This window comes from Natrix helvetica (assembly GCF_964273705.1).
Source record: "Natrix helvetica genome assembly, chromosome: 1".
In the NCBI taxonomy this organism is placed as follows: Eukaryota; Metazoa; Chordata; class Lepidosauria; order Squamata; family Natricidae; genus Natrix; species Natrix helvetica.
In genome coordinates this window covers 91,865,281-91,890,278 of record NC_138548.1, presented here as the reverse complement: position 1 = coordinate 91,890,278, position 24,998 = coordinate 91,865,281, and the positions used below count along the sequence as shown (strand labels likewise).

The window sequence follows — 24,998 nt, the reverse complement described above, 5'->3', positions numbered from 1 at the left end:
AACATTTCATAAAACAAGATTCAAGAAATATATATATATATATATGAAAAGATCTGTCTTGACGTTGTGCAGCTTCCTTGTCCCTGTTACTTTGCACAATACCTTTCATTGCAAAGCACAAACTCATTCACTTCAAATATGTGTTGTGAGCTTTTCCTTTGTTCTGCGTTCCCTATCTCTTTGCTGGCAATTTGATCTGTGGAGCATGAAGAGGCAGCTTTTTGTAACACTAAAGATAAACGAGGTTTTCTGTTTCAGCCTTGCACAAACTTCATCATCAACTGAGGTGAGAAATGTTTAGAAGTGACGATGATTCACTTACTCCCATCTCACTGAACTTCATCCACAGAGATTACTTATTTATTCATAATTAAATTTATCACTTTGAATTTACGTGAGTGATTAGGGCCCTTCAAATATAGTAGCATGCCATTTTCTCCTTTCTCATGATGAATGCACAAGAGACAATGAGCTGGGATGTATTCTGCATTCACCCTCTTTGTTCCACTTGTACTGCCTTTATGAACTATCTGAAATCATTTGCAATTCAAATTACTGACATGGAGACCAATGCCAGAATTGATTGAAAAACTCTGTGAACATGCTACCCATATGGGAGCCCCCCTAAAAAAGTAGTGAGAGATCCATTCTGTGCATTTTTTTTTCTTTCTGGTCTGGTTCTGCGTCCTTAAATACAAACCTTTGAACGTTCATGGATTTAGACATTTATGAAATTCACAGGTTTCAAAGTGCGAAATACTGAATATTCAAGCATCAAATACAAAGACAGAAATGAAAGTGACATGCTATAATTCTTCAAATGGTAAATGCTCCACCAATTTTAAATCCAGGATTGTGCTGAGTCTTCAAATCTTTATAGTTTACTTATAAACCACAAATGTGAATGGAGGCATTTTCTGCAATGCTTAGCACGAAGAGCAATGTCTTTTTTTTAAAAAAAAAGAAGAGAAAATAGATTTCAGTTTTCTCCAAGCCTGATCTTCTCTAGGTAGTGGACATTATTTCCAAAATTAATATACCCCTTAAGAAAGATTCTGGGATCTAAAGTTGATATAATTAATTAAAATAAAAAAGCAGCATCTTAAAAAAAATATTTTACAAAACTGTTTCTCCAAGTGACCTGACAACCATGACTTTACCGTAATACTGTATTACTTACCTTAAAAGTAGTACACAGTCACATTTGGATGCAGTTTTTTTAAACCATCTTAAAAATGCATCTAAAAATTCTGTCTCAGAGTTTAAAGGAGCCATAATGGGGAAAGTGTGAGAATACTATGAGATTAAAAATCAAGTAAAACAAACTTTCACAATAAAAAGAAAAGGAAGGGGATATGATGTCCTTCTTGCTGTTTTCCAGGCAAAGTTCTCTGTCTGTCCATGGACAGTTTTCTATGGCATTGTCAAAAACATATAGATCAGAAGTGGTATTCTGACAGTTCGCCCCGGTTCAGATGAACCTGTAGCGGTGATGACAGGCTCCACCTACCTGCCCAGACATCATCACGGAAATTCTGTACATGTGCTAAAGTGCCGTGCACATTCCTGGTTCCAAAACAGTAGCGAAGAGGAAGCCATTACTGATATAGATCCACCACTTTGGGTCATTTAGTTCTAATATTCAAAGCAGAATTGGAAGGGACATGTGTGGGATTTTTTTACACTTTTCCAAAGAAGCATTTAGAATTAGGATTTCCTATATTTTGCCTGGATTCTCTGTATGCCTAGTAACTAGTTGGTCCATTAATTGGCCTGTATAAAGGGATATCTCCAGCCTTAATTGAATCAAAGATAACAGGCAACATATTCAAATGACATTTTGCCCAGGCTTCCTTCTATTGTAGCTAAAGAAAGAACTCAGTGGCAAGAGAAGCAGTGAGTTACAGAAAAAATGCCAGAGCCACACTTCTGTTTTCTCCTCCATGTTTTTCTGAGATAGAACATATAACAGTATTGCTCATAGAAAACAAGAAATCTCTCAACATAAGGAAACTGGATGTAAATTATAAACAGTGATTTGGAAAGGAGGATTAGGAAAGTTTGTTATTAAATATTATGGATGTTTAGCTAGAATAGGACATAAGGATTCAGTGTTATTGGAGGATTTTAGAAATAGTAAATGAAATGCCAGTATGTGGTTATGTATTAAATCTTGGTATATTTTATTATGAAGGATGATTAAACAATTATAGTCAAATGAAAATGGAGGTATGATGGTAACATGTATAAATATCTGAGTTAAAATACTTGAGTTAATATGAATTATGTTTGTTGACTGTGGAAGAGATGCACGAAAGCCTTTTTGTAACCAATTGATACACTTTCTACAGTATGTAAAGAAGGATGTGTTGTGTTTGTTTTGAGAATTAAAAATATTTTTTTATTAAAATAAAAAAATCTGGATTCCTAGTTGCAAGACCTAGAATTGCTAAGTGATTAAAACTTTTTAAAATATTTTGTGATGGAAAAATATGGAAACCATTATTCTCTTATTCATTTACTAATCAAATTTATGTAGTCATCCATCTCCCTGAAGGTGACTCTGGGTGGCACACAACAGTATGTATATATACAAACAAATAATAACAGTCAATACAAATATATAAAATATGTAACAACAAATATCCTAAAACCTAAAATATAACCAAAGTGAAGAGAGAATAAAAATGCCCCCCTCAACAATGGAGTTATTTATCCATGGGAGTCTCCAATTCTATGGGAGCTTTGGATTGGTGACATAACCAAGTCCTGAAGGCCTTTTGGAACCAATCTAAAGCACCACCCCTGTTGCACCCTACTTAGAAGGGGCTAAGGGTGGGGCGCCTTCTCCCCAGTCATTGCTAAGTGAAAACAAAGATGTGAAATAGCACAAACTCTGCTGCCCACCCCCAGTCTTCTCAGCCAATCCAGAACGATATTATGACCTATGGTATTGAAAGCCACAGAGAGATAAAGAAGGGAAAGGATGGATGCACTACCCCCATCTCACCCATACCAGACATCATCCAAAAGCATGACAAATGCCATTTCCATATTCAGGTCTGAATCCTGACTAAAAAGGATGCAGATACTGCATTTTGCAAAGTTGAACCACCACTTTGTCTACCACCTCCCCCCCCCAAAGGGAAGTGAGATATTGGATGAAAATTGAACAGGGTCCATTATGGTTATAGGTTAAGGACTACTTATATTATAAGACATGATACCATGGTTCCCAAGAGCATCCCATTTCTTGCCTCCCACCATATTTCTCCAGGCCTGTCACCATCATAATACTTTGGTCCATCTTCAACCCCCAAACAATAGCTACTTCATGGGCCCTCAATTCCCTGATCCAGGAACCATCAATATTCTCAGTCAATGTCCTGAGGCATTTTAGTTTACCAGCTCCCAGCATTGACAGGGTTAGGGTTAGGGTTAGTCTCCCACCCTCTCCACAGGCAGGGTTTCCTTCCCTACTTATTATAACCATCTCCCCCTCTGACTCTTACCCAGATGAGAAATCAACACATTCCCATTCCTCCCATCCATGTCTGGTTCTAATCCAAAGGGAAGAAAGAAAGGGGAGAGTCCCCTCAGCCATGGTAGGAGACCCCATATGGTAGGAGAACCCACTGTTTAGTGGCTTAGGGAATTGATATAAAGCAATCCTCAAGCGTAGCTTATTATAGAGGGCAGCTGAGGGTGAAAGTGTACTTTATAAATATTTCACCCTATTATCCTATATTATACTTCACATAAAGAGATCAGAGTGAGACTAAAAGAATAGAATACTACTAATTATATAGTAGTATCACCCGATGTTGCTAATCTCACTTCAAAACTATGAGAGTGGGGAAGGGAAGATAATATTAAAAAGGTGCCCTATCAGGATAATACTACAATGTAGTTCACTATTCTTGCATCCTTTCTGCAGATTACTGACAGGCTGCTTACAATGCAACATAGTCTTCTTTTAAAAATGCAAGGCAAAGGTGGGACTGAGGTTCTCTAAAACTGCTAGATAAAAATTTTCAATGGAGAACAATGCACAATTATTAGCCTATTTTAAACAGTTGCAAACAGAAACTTTAACTTTACTTGTCTGCGAAAGCCTTGAATTAAAAAAATAATAATCATATTGTTCATATAAAATAAAGGTAATTAGCAACCAATCTGTCTAATGTACATACTAATATGTAAATTAACATGCTTAGACCTAGGAAGCGAAAACAGGCAGTCCTTCTAAGGGAAAAAATCCCCACTGGATATCTGATCTGAAACAGGGAAGCTACAGGTTCAGAAATGCCCATGCTTCTCCATTCCCAATTACTCATCCCAAAAGTGGCTTTTCCAGTCTATAAAAGCTATTTGAAAATTAATCAACATATAACATCTGATTTGCCTCCAAGAAGCGGATACTTCAAAATCAAAATCAGCAACAGAGGATGCAATGGAAATCATAGCTGAGAGCATAGTACAGCTTGTTAGTTCAACTAAATTAAAACTAAGATTTGCTTCATCAATGCTTCATTAGACGATGTTTGGAATATGATATGTATACTTCTGAAGTCCTTGACAGAAGATTGGATATGAATGCATTAAATAAATTACTGAATTTATTTATTTATTTCATTTGTTTGTCGCCCATCTAGCTGCAAGGTGACGCTCAGATTCCAAAACAGTGATGGTCATATGCAAGGTCCCAAATGGGACAACTCACTGCAGCCAACTCACCACGGTCAACTTGCCATGGCCAATTCGCCACAGGACAAATTGTTGGAACAATTCAACAATTCAATTGAATTATTTAATAGTTAGAATAAATTTTAAAAATTTAAATTCACATATCATTTGTCCCTCCTTTGGCACCCTTTCTTTCATGATGTTATCCCATTATTTCTTCGATATTAGCGTGACTCTTGTCATGCAGTGAAACGTCGGATGGCCAACGAGTTGGTTGTGGCAAGATGGCCATGGCGAATTGACTGTGGTGAGTTGTCATAGACCCTGCAAGGTCTTGAATTCCATTCCCCAAAAATGCTTCAGAAGGTGTGAGAGCACAATAAACGCAACACTAGTTGGGTATACTTTAAAGCAGCAGGGCAACCCTAACCCTAACCCCTTCCCTATCCACCTCAAGGAATCTTTTTGGTCCAAAGCACCTTTTGGAGATGTAATCTGAGATGCCACTGAGCAGCACAAAACTGTCTGGAAAACTCATTCTGTCTCTTCCCCAGCCGTTCCACACAGGAATTATATCCACCCATGGATTAAAATTCTGTTGAAGAAAGATTCATAGGACAACTTTTCCAAAAATGTGGACCCTTTCATGGAATGAAAATACTGGAGGCAATCTGTTCATTCATCCTAAACCACATGATACAGCTATACAAATTAAGCAAACAGAAGAAACATGGATAGTGCTGCAAAAGATGTAGCAATTAGTTTAAGTTAATTGGGGGCGGGGGTTTAAATGCAGAATGTGAATTATATTTTGGCAGAAAATTCAGAATGGTCAGCATCTAATGCAATCACTCTGTGAAAGGAAGCTCATAGAGGGTTCCTTTGGTGAATGAAGCTCTTGTTCTACAAAGAGCAGCTCCTTCCATTCATGGAGCAATCGAATTGGATTCCATCCAGTATAAAAAGTCTCAACATACATTTTACTCATAGACATAGATTATTCTGTGGTAAGGACAGCAATCACTCTGTTATACATATGGAAGCTTATCTATTTAACACAGGGTTGTTGTTTTATTCCCCAAACTCCATAAGGCACATTTTAAAAGTGGTGCAACTCAGTATTTAAGTTAAACAATAAAAGAAACAGAGAACAACTGAAAGAAAATACCTGAAATAAATTTGTTGCCATAGACCATAACTTTACAGGTGTAGGTTAATAATCTAATTTAATATTTGAATAATAGGCTCATAGACTTACATTTTTCTTGGTATTAGTAAAAATATTTGTGATTCTTCTAATTTAACACACAAATCTACGTAAAAGGGTATTTGTTTCAGCTTTTGAATTTTCCCAGGAAATGAGATGGCTTAGTTCATAGTAAAGGCACACACACATAAAAAACAGATATTTCCTATTTACTTTTACTCCTATTTACTCCCATTGCTTTTGATTTATACTGTAAAGACTAACTGGATGGAGGAGAAATTTACATTTTGATGTGAATTCATCTAATTTGTGCTTTTCAGCTAGTCTGTGAATTCACAGTGCTGATGTACTTTTCTGAATTTTGAGATGCGGTCCTCAAAACAAAACAAAAATGCACACAAAAATATGATGACACAGGGAAATAACAAAGAAAAATGGATCACCATTATGGAGAAAATACTTGCAAAAAGTGTGTAAATGAAAAGTCCTGTTCTCAAGAAATGTGTCTCAAAATAAATAAAGAATGACAGCACATTTTCAGCTAACACATTTTATTAAACGACACAAGCTTTTAATAAAAGATGTATTCTAAAAGGTGCTGCCGGACTCCTCCTGATTTTTGCCACCAGAGACTAACATGGAATTAACATCCTCCTACAACTTCTCCTGCCAGAGTGAGGCAGCCATTTTTCCAATAAATCACATCTGCATTGGTGTGATAATCAAAACAATGGGTTGGTTTCCATTTGCTAAGAAAGGTGAACTGAGAATTCTGGGGAAATTGTTTTAATTTTCTATAAATAACAATAGCAGTTAAGACTTATATACCACTTCACAGTGCTTTACAGCCCTCTCTAAGCGGTTTACAGAGTCAGCATATTGCCCCCAACAATCTGGGTCCTCATTTTACCCACAGCTGAATCAACCTTGAGCAGGCAGCTGGGGGTCAGCAGAAGTAGCCTGCAGTTCTGCACTCTAACCACTGCGCCAACATAGCTCATGAAATAATAGTTATGGGAGGGAAAAATGCAAGCTATGGCTCTCACATTTTTCAATATACATATTTTGAGGGGTGCTTCAAAGTAGGGCACAGAACATCAGGTTTATAATTTAGTGTTAGCGGTTTCAAACTCAAGCAAAAAAATCCCCAGTTTACAACCAGAGGCAAAACTCTTTCATGCAACCATGACTATATGCTCAAATGAGTAATACAACTCCTGCACCGGTGTACAAAAGCAATTTAACACTTTATTGCATCTATGATACATCAAGAACTGTTATTAAAGTAATTTTTAGTTCTAGTCAAAAAGGGGTGGGAGAAAGAAATAAAGTAACAACAACAAAATATTTATACAGTTGTTGAACAAATACACAATTTGACCCTTGTTTAGAAGATCAGGTGTGTGTGTGTTTGTGTGTGTGTGTGTGTGAGAGAGAGCGAGAGTGAGAGAGCGCACATGTGTATAACAAGAATTATGTGTGTGTGTGTGTGTGTGTGTGTGTGTGTGTGTGTGTACACATTCCAACCAAACATAATATATATGATCCCAATTTATATGTTAATAGTTCAGAGGTACAAAATTATTCAAAATGTCTAACTGATTCAGGATTCTTTCCTATGTTGTCTGTTGGATGAAAATTTGATGAACACGAAAGTAACCTTAGAATATAATTTACTGGTGAAAAGCTGCCAAAAGTTGCTTTTAGCTTGTAGCAACATGCAGGTCTAGAAAATCAGAATAAACTTAATTAAATAGCAAATGTTCACATTTCTTCCGAGAATGTAATAACACTTGAGCCTTTGGGTGACCAAAACTAGATTTCTATTCCTTAATTAATATATTTAAAAATAGCATGAAATATGAAGAGCCTGTGTGAGTAGGACTATGTATTTATTAAAGCATTTAACACCATATTATTGGATTTCAGACATACAAGTAGTGCTAAATAGTCTCAAAATATGCTCTGAAGTGTCTCTGATTTTTTTTCTAAAGATTTGAAAATCCAAAGGAGGTTGTCTGAGAGAAACAAACCAATTCTCTCTGGTGACAGATGGGTAGTACTGGACATAACTCTTCATATTCTCCACATGAAGGGAACCAGTGACAGTACAAACAACTCAATAGAGCTAGGACATTCAATAGCTTCTCTCTTATTCTCAACCCCTTGTCACCTCTTTCAGCCATGTATCACACAATTGGCCATGTAAGCACATAAATACTGTACAATATTAAGCAATAACCTTAGCATGGATTATTTAATCCATAATAATTTTAATTTGGCCCCATGTCTCTGAGTAAGTGAACCCTCAAAGCAAGCATCAGAATTTTCTACCTGTTGTTGCTATACTTAATTAGTAAATTTATTTAGAAGTCAACCTTGACATTCTTCAATTATTTATTCTCTTTAGTTACAAACGAGAAAATAAACACACTTAGTTCTTGGGACAGTGAGTGCCTTCAGCATTATTAGAATTTACCTGAAATTTAAGAGAAACCTTACCTGGGATTCTAGGTTCTTCCGTGAGGATGCAGGGGTGTTGGCATAAGAGCTGATGGAGGAGCTTGTATTAATGTCATCAGTGCTGAGGTTATCTATGGTATCACTGATACCACTGCTGACGGAACTGCTGTCATCCCAGCTGCAGAGAGACAAAAGAATCCCCATAAAGATAACTCAAATAAGCAGCTACAAATACATCAAGAAAGCAGAATTTAAAGAAAATATTAAGATCTAATTGGTCATCAAAATCTTCCTACATCCAGGGATATCCTAAACAAACATCTCAGATTATTTTTCACACTGCTTTTTAGACATATTCTGAAAGAATAAGGTTGCTTTAAAAGAAATGCTACTACAAAACTTGGAAGGAACAAGAGAAGCAGCCACAATTTAGGTGAAAAATGAAGAAAATCATTCTGGATGTGAAAATAGCAAACCAGAAGTCATTTTAATATTCAATTAGTTCTTATTTTAATTATTAAATAAGAGTTTCTAAACTTTAAAAATGCTTTACACAGATGTACTGCATTTCGTTTTACCATAATTTTGTGTTGCAGGCGATCATTCTGCTCACCAATAATGGCGATCAAAGTTTCAATTTATCTTCATTATTATTATTATCAGCAGCAATCCTGGAACTTGTGCAGACCAGCTGTTCACGGGCTTGTGGTACAGCTGGCTTTACATGGTTTAAGGGGGGAGCATAATTTAAAATCTCACCGGCACTCTGTCTCTCAATTTGGAGTTCTCATAAAGTTAGCTGCTTTCTAATCAGCTGTACCCTGATATAGTTGTATCTTTTGTATTTTAAGTGTACAGCAGTATATTATGTCTTTTATTATTTAGATGATCAATCATTGGCAAACCTGTAATATTTCATTTAAATGAAATTCATATAAATGGTTTCTATTAAAATGTACATCAAATAACCTTGTGGTTTTTTTAGAATGACTTAATTTTCCCCTGCAAAGACCTCCTGTATTTTTCTCTTTTTAAGTATACCAATTGTCCATTTCCTTTCTTTTCCTTCTATTTACTCAATGCAAGTATTTTTGTTAAATTTTCTGTATTGTTTTCCTTATAAAGAAGTGTTTGGTAAATCTACTTGCATCCCAATAACAAAAAATCTACCATGTCACTATACGTTATTTAATTATATAATATTTCAGAGAAGCTTCCCACAATATACTATTAAAATAAATATTTGTGGATAATTATGCACAACTGCTAAGGGTGTTTGGTACATGAATACCTATGTATTAAAGTTAGGATATTCTATAACCAGTAAACAGGATTGGGAAATATCACATGGAGCAGGGTGAAGGGATCCTTTGGAACTGGGTAGGCATGATTGAGAAACCAGAAAGTATCAAATGAAGCAAACTTTGAACGGCTTCAAAAAGAGGAACTCATTTGTGTTCCCCAGGGACGCCCTCAAAGTGCACCTGTGAGCACGCCTCCTTTCCTGACAGAAGGATCTGCCCTTTCATCAACCTTCTCAATATACAGACTTCTAAATTCAGGTGCAATTGGCAGAATGTAATATAGAATAAGAGGTGTATCCCAAAGGGATCTGCTGGCTCTAATTTCCAAAATTTTAACCAACAAATGATCATATCCCACTGTTTTTAAATAACCTTCTACCCTTTTCTACCAAGTACAAAGGCAGGAACAGTAGGTTCAAAACTATAGATGCATTCTTTCATCTGAACATGTCAGTGTAGCCCAGAAACTAATGCAACTACACATGCTGTTGCAACTTTCATATTATATTCTTTGCATTAAATACAAATGCAAAGAGAGAGAGAGAGAGAGAAAATGAATATTTATGCCTTTTTAAACAAGGCAGCCCTAGGGAATTATTAGGCACTCACCCAGCTATTTGCAATTTATTATGAAATGTAGAACATAAACAGTAGATGGAAAAGATAAACTCAGAAGATATGATCTGGGACTGAGCTACTAATTTCAGTAAATAACTAGCAGACTATGATTTTGGTCAGATGTACTAGTTCCTGTTACTGATTCAGAATGCAAACTCCTCTCTTCTTTCTTACAGGGAAAAAAATTCTTCTTCCACAAACACTAATTACCTCCTGAATTTATGGGAGATAATTAGATTGTTCTGCCATTTCCTTTGAATTGAGAGAAGGACATCAATTTAATCTCTGTACAGCCATATAATTTTCCTCTAGTATACTAATGCAATATACTGTATATCAAAGCTAGCAATGATATTTGCATGGAAATAAAGAAAGGCTTATGTTGTAATATATCCCATTGAGGTTTGTGGGAGGTACAGATGAAAAAATGTATATAGATCTATAAAACCATATCATCTTTTCAATAAGCGAAATTGAAAATGATTCTTTTAGATAACTTCATTACAAAAATAGTGATGCAATTCCTAGGCATCAGCATTTCAGTACAGGGGTAGTCCTCAAGTTATAACTACATTTGAACCCAAAATTGATGTTGCTAAGTCAATCACTTGTTAAGTGAGTTTTGCCCCATTCTACGACTTTTCTTGCCTCAGTTCTTAAGTGAATTTAACTGAGTAACACGATTGTTAAGTGAAACTGGCTTCCCCATTGACTTTGCTTATCAAAAGATCATGAAAGGGGCTCATGTGACCCCAGGACAGTGCAACTGTCATAATTGCCAAGCATCTGAATTTTGCTCATGTGACCATGGGAAGGCTTCAATGGTCATAAGTATGAAGAACGTCATAAGTCACTTTTTTCAGAGTTGTTCTTAACTTTGGACAGTCACTCAATGAACTGTTGTAAGTTGAGGACTCCCTGTAGTTCAGGTTTAAAGGTAAAGATAGAAATACAATAGCTCTCTTAAACTCTTGCTTTCCAGACTCTGTAAGCCAAGATAGAATCATTGGACTTCAGCTAAGGCAAATAAAAACCTAAAAATCTATTCAGCTATAACGTCTTTTCACTCAGTTAACCAATCAAATGACAGGTATGTTGGATACTTGAAATCAGGTATTTAAAGACATTGAAATGTGTTTGAATATTAGTAGCTTGGGGTGATAGTTAGACTATTGCAGTGGTGGGTTTCAATTTTTTTTAGAACTTATTCTGTAGGTGTGGCCTGCTTTGTGGGAGTGGCTTGCCAGCCATGTGACCAAGTGGGAGTGGCTTGCCAGCCATGTGACTGGGTGGGCATGGCCAACTTGTAAAATGTGATGAAACTCACTTAACAATGCTCTTGCTTAGCAACCAAAATGTTGGCTCAGAAACTCTGGCATTTGAAGCACGCAAGTCTTAAAGCTGTCAAGTTACAAGACCCTTGCACCTCTAACCCTTTAGAAAAAAAAAAAACGAGGGGTGTTCAAACTTGACAGCTTTAAGACATTAAGGTTTAGATAGAACTCTTAGAGGCGGGCAAGGCGATTGGTGAGCCAGCCAATCAGTAAGAGGTGGGGCGGGGCAAGCGTGGTGTAGACGGGCAGGGGGAGGAAACTGGAACTGGTTCTAAATGGCACAGTAGATTTGTGGAACCTCTTCTATAGAAGAGGTTAGAACTGGCAGGAACCCACCCCTGGACTGTTGGTTTGAGCTCTGAGCTTGTCAACTCAATGATGCCTCCTCAAATGGTGACCAAACCGATTTGCAACCAATTGTCAAGCTTGGAGTTCAAACCAACAGCCTAATTTAAAGACATCTTTAGTTTGCCTCATATTCTGTCCAAGGAAAAACACAATTTTAAAAAGATTGAAAAAAATACTGGAATACGTTCTATGAAAATAAGGCATTAAAATTGTGAGAGAATAGATACAGTTTCTTTAAATACATGTTAACAAGTTCTCCATGAACTGTGAAAAATTTTCCATTTATAATTCATTAATGTTTCATTATTTTAATACACTTGTTATCTGTTAACTCCCATGAGTCTGCATGGAGCCAACCCTTTAAAAATAGGACACATAAACAAAAAAATAATTCCTGGTACGTATTATTACCATAATCACAAGAAATCTCATTTCCCTCAAACTCTGAAGCTGATATCAGACTTAAAGAAAATCATAAAGAATGAACTAAGTGCATTGGAGAGTGTCAGCCTGGCATGATTTCGTCACAAGCAGCCTCCAAATCCTAACTATATTCTATTTAATGATATACTGGAGGATTTTCCTAGGTTGAACCCATCTAGATTACATTTCCCATAACAAAACCAATACTTTTAAAGAATATATATGCTAGTCTCCAACAGCCAAATGTTACTTCTCAGCATTACTTAGCTATTCAAAGACTTACAAACCAAGTACGGAAATCTCATAGTTATTTCTGAGAAATATCATCAGTCTAATGATTTGTTGGAAGGGGTGCCATGGCTCAGTGGTTAAGACACTGAGCTGGTTGATCAAGAAAAGTCGGCAGTTTGGCGGTTTGAATCCCCAATTCTGCATAATGGAGTGAGCTCCCGTTATTTGTCCCAGCTTCTGCCAACCTAGCAGTTTAAAAGCATGTAAAATGCAAGTAGAAAAATAGAAACCACCTTTGGTGGGAAGATAACAGCGTTCCATATGTCCTCGGCGTTTAGTCATGCCGGCCACATGTCTACGAAGACATCTTCGGACAGTGCTGGCTCTTCAGCTTTGACGGATGAGCACTGTCCCCTAGAGTCGGGAACAACTAGCACATATGTGCAAGGGGAACCTTTACCTTTAATGATTCGTTTGTATTTGTCTAGTAGAAATAGTCAGGTGTGTATATATGTTTCAAAAATTCTTCCCAACCAAGAATGAATGACATTCAGGAGTTTTTAAGGGGTCTACTGAACTGTAACGAGGTGGAAGGCACTTTCTTGTGTACCTACTAAGTAATATATTAAGAGTTTGAGAGTAACTCTCTTTGTAGTTAAAAATTCCCACAAAGGTTATCTTACACTTCCAGAGAGGAAGACCTTGTGATATTTACATTGGTAACTTTCTAAATCCCTTTTTTGTAAAACACTTCATGTTGCATTTCAAACTGAGTATTTTCTTGCTAAATTCTCTTTTTCTAAAACATTAGCTACTTGCTTTTTTTACTACAGCATAAAAAAAGAATTTTTAAAGGAAGGAAAAGGGCACCAAGTATGTTTAACCATACCATAAAACAATTTGTTTCCACTGTGCCCCTTTGGGATTCCACCCAATACTGACATCATGGTATGAGGAATTCCAAGAACGATATTGAGCAATTGCACAGGATTTGTTATCAAAGTTGTGCCATCAGCCTGCAGGATAAATTAAGACATGCTGAAGACACGTTGAAAAAATAAATTAGGAGAATAATAATTTTATCTTTTAAAACTCACCAGAGATTTAAAACCAAAAGGTCCTGTTTTGTAACCTTCCCTATTTTATTAAAACATTTAAAAAAATTGATGCATTTAAATAATGAAAGCTTCACAAGGGGCAATCAACTGATGAGCATGTATCAATTTTTTCATCAAGCTTCTTGATCTTATTGCAAAAAAAACCCCACCCTTTTTCACTTTGGCTATTTATTGGTATAGACTTTGATGTAATAAACCAGTACCATTACTTCACTGATGGATCCTTCTTTCTGAGTTTTCCTCCCACAGAATTATTTGATCATCATAATTTAAGGATCTTGCTTGGTTTATTTGCCTTCTTCTTAGTTCACTTCACAACTATATTGAATGTTGGTGTTGCCTGAGTGGAAATGCTTTTATTGATCCATTGATGTCAAAGGCTAATTGAAATGGACCTCAGATGGACTTTATCAGTGAAAAAGTGGATTAGAAATCCTATTTAAACTCATACATTATCTATTGGATTGTGGACTATCTATCTGCAACAAAAGTATAATGCTCATAGAATGTATATTTTTAAGTTTATTAAGGAATGAATTCAGTGTATTTAAGAGGAATTTTTTTAAAGCAATCCAATAAAGGAAGAATGCATTTGAAAACTGGTGAGTAGTAACAAGTTATTATTTTCCTTCATTATAAGTGCCTGATTACAACTCATTTATCTTTATGAGGCCTTTTAAATCTTGTTCAGCCATAAACATAATTAATAGTTTGTCTAAATGATATCATCTACAACCCAAAGCAAGATCCATAATAAATAACAATTTTAAGCATGCTTACAGAAACAAATGTGACATTAATTTAAAAAAAATTAAATGAAGATTGTAATGCCCTAAAATCTTTGTTTAGATGAGGCATGAAACTTCCACAAATGCCTTAGTCATATTACTTACAAATATCTGGTTAGAGAACTTGCTTTTTAAAAGGAATAGGTAGATTCAATTGGACTGTACTTGACATTATCCCCAGCGGATATGGAAGGTTGGCCTAAGAAACCAACCCCTTAAAAGGACAGGGAATAAAGCAGGGATGTCAAACTGGGAGGCCTGTGGGCCGGATTCATCACATGCAAGCCTCGCCCACCACAGCTCCATGAACAGGAAAAATGTTGTGAAACGTCACGATGGCAATGTGATGCGGTGATTTTGACACCCGTGGAAATAAAGGAAGCAAGGCAACTCAGGCCCTAGCGCTTTTGCAATATCTAAGGCCCTCCAAAAACACACCACTAAAATCTATTTGAAAATATTAATTATTTTGTCTCTGTCTCTTTTAATACCGTAGTATATCTGTATAATTGCAAATCTCAGCCTTCTCTGGCAACAACCAACCAATAAATATATGATCAAATAAATTGGTTAAAGTGTGGCCCTTGGCTGAGAAATATATTCCATTGCTGAGATATATAAATATAAAATGAGCACAAAGCAATTAAAGAGAGATCAGACCAATATAGGTGAAACTCGAAAAATTAGAATATCGTGCAAAAGTTCATTTATTTCAGTAATGCAACTTAAAAGGTGAAACTAATATATGAGATAGACTCATTACATGCAAAGCAAGATAGTTCGTGATTTGTCATAATTGTGATGATTATTCATAACTGCATTGTCCATTAAACTTCTTGCTTTTTGATTGAGGATCCCATGAATTCCACATAACTATGACTTCCTTGGTTTCCATTCCTTTTAACCCATTCACACAAAGGAAATTTGTCCTGTGAGTTGATACTTGTTCATTCCGCGAACTACCTCAATGTTATTTTTCTTCACACTAGTCACTCATGTATTAAATTCACATTCATTCATTCATTCACTCATCACCAGTATACTCCTGACCTGATCGTATCTTGCTATTAGCCATAATGGTGGAGTGACGAACATCTGAAGCCCATCTGCTGGAGACTAGTAGGCTTTATTATGAATCAGTCAGCCATTGTGAGAACAAACTACTGGACTAAATGAGCTAAGTGTCCAATCAAGCAGAACTTCTTATACTGTATTATACTGCACATACTTAAGTAACTCATTCTATGCTACGATTAAATCAATATGATTTAAAGGTAATTGCAACTCTTTCCCTGAATTTTGTAGTGAACCATTCAGAGTCATTGGGAGTCAGGTAGTTTAAATACACTGTACAATATTTATTACTTTACCCTACCACAAAAATTGTTACCATTTTAGTAATAGTAGAAAACAATTCAAAATAGCTAGCAAACATAATTTCCCAAATAACAATAAAGGAACTGAACCACAATATTTCACATGGTTAAAAGCAAGCAACAATAACCCCATTGATTCAAGCTTAAAAATATGTTTCAGATTGGTAAAATAATATTAAAAACTATGCCAAGTATCCAAACAAAACTTAAAAGTGCTATTCACCACTGCTCTCCATTGAAGATTTTGTAGCTTTAGATTCCACCAGCAAACCAAATAATTTTAAAGTTGTAAAAAAATAAGATTCATAATAACCCATTTATTACTGCCAAGACATTTCTCAATTTAAACTATGTATGCCCAACAAGGACTGTGGAATTTTAATTGCCTAGAAGATCATTTCATATTTCTCTCTACAAGAACAATTTTTGCTTTGTTAAGCTTGATTTCCACGTTCAGATTCACCAGTCTTCTTCAACATCTTCAGCCTTCAGATGCTTTGAACTTTAATTCCCATAATTTCCATCCAACATGGTCCGAAAGATGGGGATAGAGTAATTTTGAGAAAGCTGAGTTAATTTCACTTTCTCTTATGTTTCCAGTATCTGTTGATCTATAGCAGTGCTTCTCAATTATTTTCTGTCATGCCCCCCCTAGGAAGAAGAAAACATTTCGCGCCCCCCGCGCGACTGTAAATAGTATCATTTGTCTATAAAATTGTTATAAGTACACCTCTGCATAACACTGTATCCTTATTAACGTATAAGAGAATAAAAAAAGAAAGAAATGTGGATCAATTTACAACAAAGAATAACTTTATTAACTGTAGCAGAAAAGATTTAAAGGAGCACAGGATTTAAAGGAACACAATATTAAAAAAAACTTTAACCTGCAAAACAAAAATATATAAAATAATTTGAGCTGAGCCCCCCTTTACAGAGCCTCGCGCCCCCCCTGGGGGGCCCGCCCCACTATTTGAGAAGCACTGATCTATAGCAATAGGAATAGCACAGACTTATATACCGCTTTACAGCCCTCACTAAGCAGTTTACATAATCAGCATATTGCCCAACAGTCTGGATCCTCATTTTACTGACCTCGGAAGGATGGAAGGCTGAGTCAACCCTGAGCCTGGGAGATTTGAACTGCCAAATTGCAGGCAGCCAGCAGGCAGCAGAAGTGGCCTGCAGTACTGCACTCTTACCACTGTGCCACCACGGCTCATTTAGTTATAGTTATTATACCTTAATGAATATTTACCTAAAATATTTCTATGGTTCAACTCAATTGGGTAGCTTACAAATGCAGTAGAATGAATACAAATAATACACAGATTAGTAAATAATGATAAAATGGTGATCTAAAGAAAAATGACACAGTCATCCTTTCAGAACCCCAAAGGGTAACTGATGATTATATCAATGCAATAACATGACAAAAATGTTGCCCTTCTCTTTCACTTGCTCCGAGATTATTTCTCAGTTTAAATTTTAGAAGACTTTAAAACATTAAAGTGTATTTGCTTACTAACTTTTTATATGCTGTTCATTCAAATTGCCTCAGAGCAGCCTCCTCAGTTCTAGATATAAGAAAAAGGAGTCCCTGCAGATTTTAGTCTGCTACTTGTTGCACAATTTGGAAACTACATAATGCAGAATCACATTAAAGGTAAAGGTAAAGATTCCCCTTGCACATATGTGCTAGTTGTATCCGACTCTAGGGGGCGGTGCTCATCTCCGTTTCAAAGCCGAAAAGCCAGTGCTGTCCGAAGATGTCTTTGTGGTCATGTGACCAGCATGACTAAAGAGGGAAGGTGCATGGAACACTGTTACCTTCGCACCAAAGGTGTTCTCTATTTTTCTAATTGCATTTTTTACGTGCTTTCAAATTGCTAGGTTGGCAGAAGCTGGGACAAGTTGCGGAAGCTCACTCCATTATGCGGCACTTGTCAGACGTGCCTCCTTCAATAACCAAGAAATAAAACCCCCAACTCCATTTGAGTAGAGATAAAGGTACTTTTACTGGAAATGAAATGAAAGCAGCCAAAGGAAAGCAAGATCTGAATCAAAAAGGCGTGAAGGTATACTTATCAAACGTTTACCCAGCACCCTCCCCCCAATTACCCTAACCCAATGTCCAATCTGCAACTCCCTAAGGTGTCATGTGGGGTATATCTTCAAAAGGCCTCATTCAGTTGGTAAGCAGAGACGGTTGACCTTGACCAAACTCAAACACGAGCCATCAGCATGCGCAGGTGATGGTGAGAACAAAACTCCCTTCTTGATAACTCCTCCAGTACTTCCGGAGTAATTCCTCTCCCAAATGCCACAAGCCCCCACCCTCCCCGTTTCTACGGCAGCCGATAGCAAGCAAGCAAAGTAGAGGCTTACAGCACTAAGGATTTGAACTGCAGAGCTGCCGACCTTTCTGATCAGCAAATTCAGTGTCTTAGCCACTGACCCACCACCTCCCTATATCACCTTATAGCTTTTTAAATATACCAGTAACTGGCTTAAGATTTATTGTCCATTAAAATACCCACCTACTTTTGACATTTAACGGCATCAACCAGGTATCACCCATGTTATATTTGTTCATATTTATCTTTGATTTCAATGCACCTTTTACATCAAGGTCTGTCAAATTTGATTTTCTATTATTTTCAAATATATTAAAACTTGCTTCTGTCTTCTCTGAAATTAATCCCTCCAGTTTGGAGTAAATTATAAATCTGACAAGCATCCTTTTTACACTGTCACCTAAATATCACTTATAAGGATGAAACATCAAGCAAAAAAAGTGAAATATTGGGAAATTCCATTTGTTAGTTTTCTACACATTGGCAAGGAACCACTGAGTCATTCATTACATCCTGGGTATAATCAATCAACCACCAACAAATATGCTTAAAAAACATTCTTCAACCTAAATTTATCTAATTGCAATTATACTAGACGGGAACAGTAATTTTCTATGGGTTGATATTTGTCATAATCATGCTATTAACCTGAATTACATAGCTCTTTTTTCCCCATAGAACTTTTTTGTAACATGGTTTACAGTGATGAATAAATCACTTGGTGCCATGATTCCCCTCTCCCAAAAAAATCTCTCAAAGACTTTATTAATTTATGTGTTGACCTCCAGTTTCACTTTGGATGACATTCTCATATTTCTTACGCAGATGACATACCAAAGGATTCTATTTCAACAATACAAAGATTGCCCTCCAGCTATTTTAACTGCTTACAAATGAAGGCGACCTCTTTGTCTTACACTACGTTTCTCACACACCCTATGTCTGCAGTCAGGATCTTCACACACATTAAACCTACTAAACCTTAAAGAAGTCTCTAGGACTCTGTTTTCAAGAGTTCAAAGGGAATAGCATAGGGGGCATCATGTATACCAGAGGTGGCATGCAGCCGGTTCTTACTGGTTCAGGTGAACCGGTAGCTGCTCCGCCTACCTGCCCTGACATAATGTATGACCTTCTGCGCATGCACATAAGGCGGTGCACATGTGCAGAAGGTGGCGTAGGCGAGCGAAGCGAGTGTGAGTGCGCTCACATTTGCGAACCTGTAGCGAAGGTAAGTGAATTCCACCACTGATGTATACAGGTAGTCCTTGAGTTATGACCACAATTGAGTCCAAAATTTATGTTGCTCAGGGAAACATTTGTTAAGTGAAATCTGTCCCATTTTACAACTTTTCTTGCCACAGTTGTTAAGTGAATCATTGCATTTGTTAAGTCAGTAACATGGTTATTAAGTAAATCTGGCTTCCCTATTGATTTTGCTTGTCAAAAGATCGCAAAAGCGGATCACATGACCCCAGGACATTGCAACCACCATACATACGAAACAGTTGCTAAGCATCTGAATTTTGATCATGTGACCATGGGGGTGCATGCTGCAACAGTCGTAAGTGTGAAAAAGGTCATAAGTCACTTTTTCCAGTGCCGTTGTAACTTTGATCTGTCACTAAATGAACTGTTGTGGAGCACTACCTGTATATGGATTGTATTAGTAGCTGAAAACTTCTCTTTTGGTGCTAGGATGTTTTTTTGAGTGTGAAAAGTTCTAAGGCACAAACCCATATATAATAACAACACTTCTTAGAGATAAAAACTCAGAGACTACTGTGATAGATATCAGAATAGATATGTCAATTAAAAAAAAATCTTTCCAGACACAGAACATTTCTTCAGCCCTAAATCAGAATACTGCTACATTCTCCCCAACCTAGGAATTCTCCAGCCTTTTGTTGATTTTTATTCTGTTTTCAATTGCAATGTGAACTGCTGGTCTTTTGCTGCCTCTGATCTTGCTATCAGCTAAATTGGTCTATTATATTGCTGCCTCTGAGAAAGGACAAACTCATAAATACCCCTGTGTGATGCAACTATACCCAAGGGAAAACAAAGACAATTTGAATGGTGCTTCTGAAAGCACATGCTAAGGCTGCGGATAAAATGCTTCCAACTAATTCTAGATGTTGAAATCGTATAGTTCCTGTAGCCACTACTGTTCCCTGATGCTTTCTTAAGAATACTAAAATGTACTCCATGTGTATTATTAACCATTACCTACTTTGTTACTTACAGAGATCTAAAATGCACCCCGTGGAAATATACCCCATATTCCTATGATGACAGATGTTCTGTAATTTTATGACGTATAAGCCAGGGTTCATGATGACAATTGGGTTGTAGCTAAGATTCAGATCTGAAATACATTTGTAAACATTTTCTGAACTTTAGATCAGAGGCACAAACTGGCCTTAGTCATGTCTGCAGAACATTCCCTGAAGCAATGTAGAGAAATTCAGTGATTGCTCACCAAATAAAATAAAAGTAAAATAAAGGATAAATATGAGCAAATAGTTCATGTTTTTTTCTCAGTGTTATCATTCATCACAGGGCCTGTGAGACTGCATTTGGATGCCAAGTGCCCATCAGTCTGGAAAACAAAGAGACCCTGCACTTTTCTATAAGCTCAGCATATTTTCTAAGTATGCAGAACTATGTGTGTGCATGTGTGTGTGTGTGAAAGAGAGAGGGAAGGAGAGAGAGAGAATGAATGACAGATATACATTGTGGGGAGGTTTACACACGTTTTAAAATAAAACAAAGCATACTGCTCAGAATTTCCAGGGTAGGATAGATAATGTGATTCCCATTGATATTTTTAAACAAACTGGTCTAAATATTTGGGTGGTGCAATGCTTTGGCCACCTCTGTCTTAAAAAGGCAGTTCAGAGTACAAAAACACAAATGTAGTCTCCGTTTGCAACACCATAAAGCAACAGTCTCTTTTCCTGGGATTGTAGGGCAGCTGGGATCCTAGGAAAAGATGCAGGTGTTCTAACATGTTATCAGCAGGTGTTTTGTGAGTATTACCACATATACTGAAGCACCATTGCTAAATTGATTCTGAATTGCTACATACACCTACTATGTATTCTCCAGGTTTTAATTGTGTTTATATTGTTTTAATTAGAACAAAAAGAGAAAATAAAACATTAAGTAGGAACCCAGGAAACTCCAAAACCAAATGAACAGCCATGTCTCTGGAACCTAAATAGGCATTCTTATAAAATAAATATGTTTTGCTGCAATCTAATGCCTTCCTTCAAATTTGCCCAAAGGGGAAGACCTGATTTATGTTTGGGATAGGTGGCTTCTAGAAAGTCCTAGAATTCTAGATCAAAGCATCTCCCAGAAGAAGACAAAGAACAATCATTTCAGCACTCCTGCCAGGAAAACTAGGTGGCCATGTGGACCAAGTCACCAAGAGCAGAGCTTAAGTCAAGTGTGAATTAAATGTGAATTGTTCTCAAGGATTTTAGAAGGCTAGAGGGCATTCACTGTAGGAAGCAAGTCCACAGTGAAATTATCTATTCCTATTCAGGACTTTCTGAAATCATACAAACAAGAAAATATTAAGGTATCCCATCTGTCATCTGGAGAGGGAATTCAAAACTCAAAATATAGTCTAGTTGCTCACTGCTTTTTTTCTTGCTATTTTAAGATAATTGTGCATGTGTTTAACGCTGCATATATTACTGTTCAATCCCACCTATACCGAAACCCCAGAGAGTGAAATATTCACAGGAAGGTTAAAAGTTCAGGTCTGTAGTCTAGCATTTAAGGGGAGGCAGAGGCTCAAATACATCTAGCAATTAAGGAGAAATTGACACCTAACCAAGATTCTATTCTAGTTCTCAATGGGTAGAAAAATGGGAGGGGAAAGAAAATAATTTAAGTAATCTGAAAAACCTAGGAAAATAGTAAAAATACGAAGAAAGAAAGTCAAGAAGACTTCAAGAAAACTGTATTTGCACTAATATATCAGGTGCAGAAATAAACGATCCAGACTAGAAAAAGTGAACAGTGAAATACAAAAGCCACAATTTTTATTTCTACTAGCTAAACATAGATTACGGTTGTTTTTGACTTTTACTAACCAAACCTAGATTAGCTGGAGACACTATTTCTTTTCTTATTGGCTCATATGCTGTTCAAAATGATCTAGAATACCATCCCTTTCAACAGAGATCTGCTAAATAATCTTTCTACAATTATCATTTAATATTAACAGTTTTATAAAATACGAACTACAAGAAAATGGGAGACAACTTTGCCTGAGGCTTGATTTATTATACCATGCTCTTCTAGGGCAGTGACTACATAAGAAATAAAAACATCCACCAGGTGGCAAACATGAGGCGAGAAGGAGCATTTACTTGTGTCTCTTCACCCTATCCATACAGAGATTGAGTTGTACCAAAAGATAGCTTCATGCTTTATGTAGTCCAGTAACCATTATAGAACCAGCAGCCTAATGCACAAAAATGGAACATGTAAGGAAGCTTTGTTCCCATCTCTCTCTTGCTACAAAGCAACCAGGCCGATTCAAGCCTTCCTGTTGGGATACTGGAGTCTCAAAGGCAATGGGATGGTCATACTTCTTACTGATCTATAAAGCATGGCTAGTGTCCCCCAAGGACAATAAGCTTTCAAGATGTGTCATGGTAGAATCAAATAAATTTGGGGGTACTCAGAGAAGAGCCCTGTAAAATGTATCAGCATGTTCTGGATGGTTTTGCATAAATATAGAATACATATTATAATAACTGCTTTGGAGGATATTAACCGGAAGAACTTGGATAGACATTTTAAATGAAGCCTAAGGTAACTCTTACAAAAAGTAAGTTTGCTTAATTTCCTTATGACACACCCAGATCAGTTCAACCTATCCTGAACTGCCATTCTTCTATTTCCATACACCCTTACAGTTTCTCATCTTTGCTTTATCTATATAAGAGGCTACCTCAATAATGCAATGCCAGTCTCTTTTGGCCCCTCCATACACACAACCATGATATTTGATTCTCAGGACAACACACGGAGCCAACCTGAGGTTTGAAGATTATCGCTGAATTACGTAAAGTGTGGACACAGTGACATAGTTGCTGTCAAAAATCACCAACTCTGTACTGAATGACTGTATTTGCAACGGCAAATTGAAAGATTTGAGCAAGACAAATAAAGTAAACTGTAATGAAGGAAAACAGGTCTTAATCTCAAAGAATCTGCAATATGATTTGAAAAACTGAAGGAAAAAAAGGCCCGAAATTATCCATATTCCCATTTATCATAATATTTAATATGTAAAATTCTATTCTATGTTTGTTAACCACTTTTTCAGGACTACATAATAAATCTGGCACCAGATTTCTGACTTGAAATTAAACTTCTACCATCAAAAACTACCCTTCTCACACTAAATAATAATAATGATATCCTGCATTATGTTAGATATTTATGGGTGCTGATAATGATACACACATCGATAAAGAGCTTCATTGAGTTTTGCCCTTGTCCTTGTAAATAAAAATTACTTCTCATCAAAATATTGCTTAGTTGTGTGAACAAAAAAGAAAAAATGTGGAATGTAAAAATAATCAAAACATATTTGAAATTAACTTTCAGAAAGCAATATTCAGTCAAAGTGTTTAAAAGCATACATGTCCCCCCAACTGCCACAGCTAAGAGGAGAGAGAGAAAAATGAACACAGTACAAATAGATGCACTAATCCACATAAATGTTCAAAAACTTAACATTTAAAACATGACATTTACTAAACAAGGCAGAACTTTCCAATAGGGATAAAAGGGATATTAACAATATATGATACTTAAAAAGATAACACCACCAAAGTCTTTATGTGTATACATTCAATTAAAAATTTAGAATGAAAAAATTACAATGCACATTATAGCTTCGCTTTGCTAAAGTTACACAACTATATTCTAAAACATGTAATCACACTGGAAATAAAGAGAGTAAAAGTCAGATTTCATTCTCTGGTTTAATTTCAAATCTCTGTAGAAGTTTGCAGTTCCCTGGTGAGAAATTCTTATTTCAGCGCTGCTAAGATTGAACACCTAAAACCGCTCCATGTTCTCCTCCCCCCCACCTTCTCTGTGATTCTCCCTTACCTTCTGCACCGTGATTTTATTTTTGGTAAGCCAACAAGAGTCTTACCTTGCCAGATCCCTTGTCCAAAGCATCTCTCCACTTTGCTGCCCATGAAGAACTCTAGAGAAAGGGGCCAGGTTAATTTTATAGGTTGACACCTTCATTGGGCTGCCATCAAAATACTCCACGCGGGAGAAAATGACAGAAATGAACAAGGCAAGTTTTCTCAATAGCTCACTCAGTGGCTCTGGAAGAGGCTGGGAAAAAAGCAAGCTAGCAAGAAGGTGAACAGTATAAACAGCCCTAGAAAGTAATTTGATCCCTCTGCGAAATTAACCTGTAAAGTGCCGAAGGAGAGTGAAATTAAGCCATTCTGGAATTAGGTTAGCTGAGAAAGCTGAGAAAGACCAAGCATCCTTGGTCGTAAAGAGGTAAAGAAAGTTATGCAAAACTTTCAGATTAGATCGTTGGCGGGCTGTAACTCAAACAGCCAGTGTTGCCATGATTGTATATCTCGGGCTGCTGGAAACTCAGTCACATGTGTGCAAACCTATTTTGATACACTTCTTAATGCTTTCAGTTTATTTTCTCCATTGCATGAAGCACAATGCATTTCCT

General features: G+C 36.6%; 1 protein-coding gene across 9 annotated transcripts in view; it reads right to left on the bottom strand.

The window, feature by feature from the left end:
• The window catches only part of NAV2 (neuron navigator 2), a 316,849-nt gene that overhangs the window by 63,137 nt on the left and 228,714 nt on the right, over positions 1-24,998 (bottom strand). For 8 of the 9 annotated variants that reach the window (XM_081938830.1, XM_081938823.1, XM_081938824.1 and 5 more), the window contains one exon: positions 8,396-8,534. In XM_081938830.1, the coding sequence (XP_081794956.1) occupies positions 8,396-8,534 (139 nt within the window). Of the gene's footprint in view, positions 1-8,395; positions 8,535-24,446; positions 24,631-24,998 lie in introns of those variants that run through there. The other variant, XM_081938829.1, reaches the window with a different exon arrangement.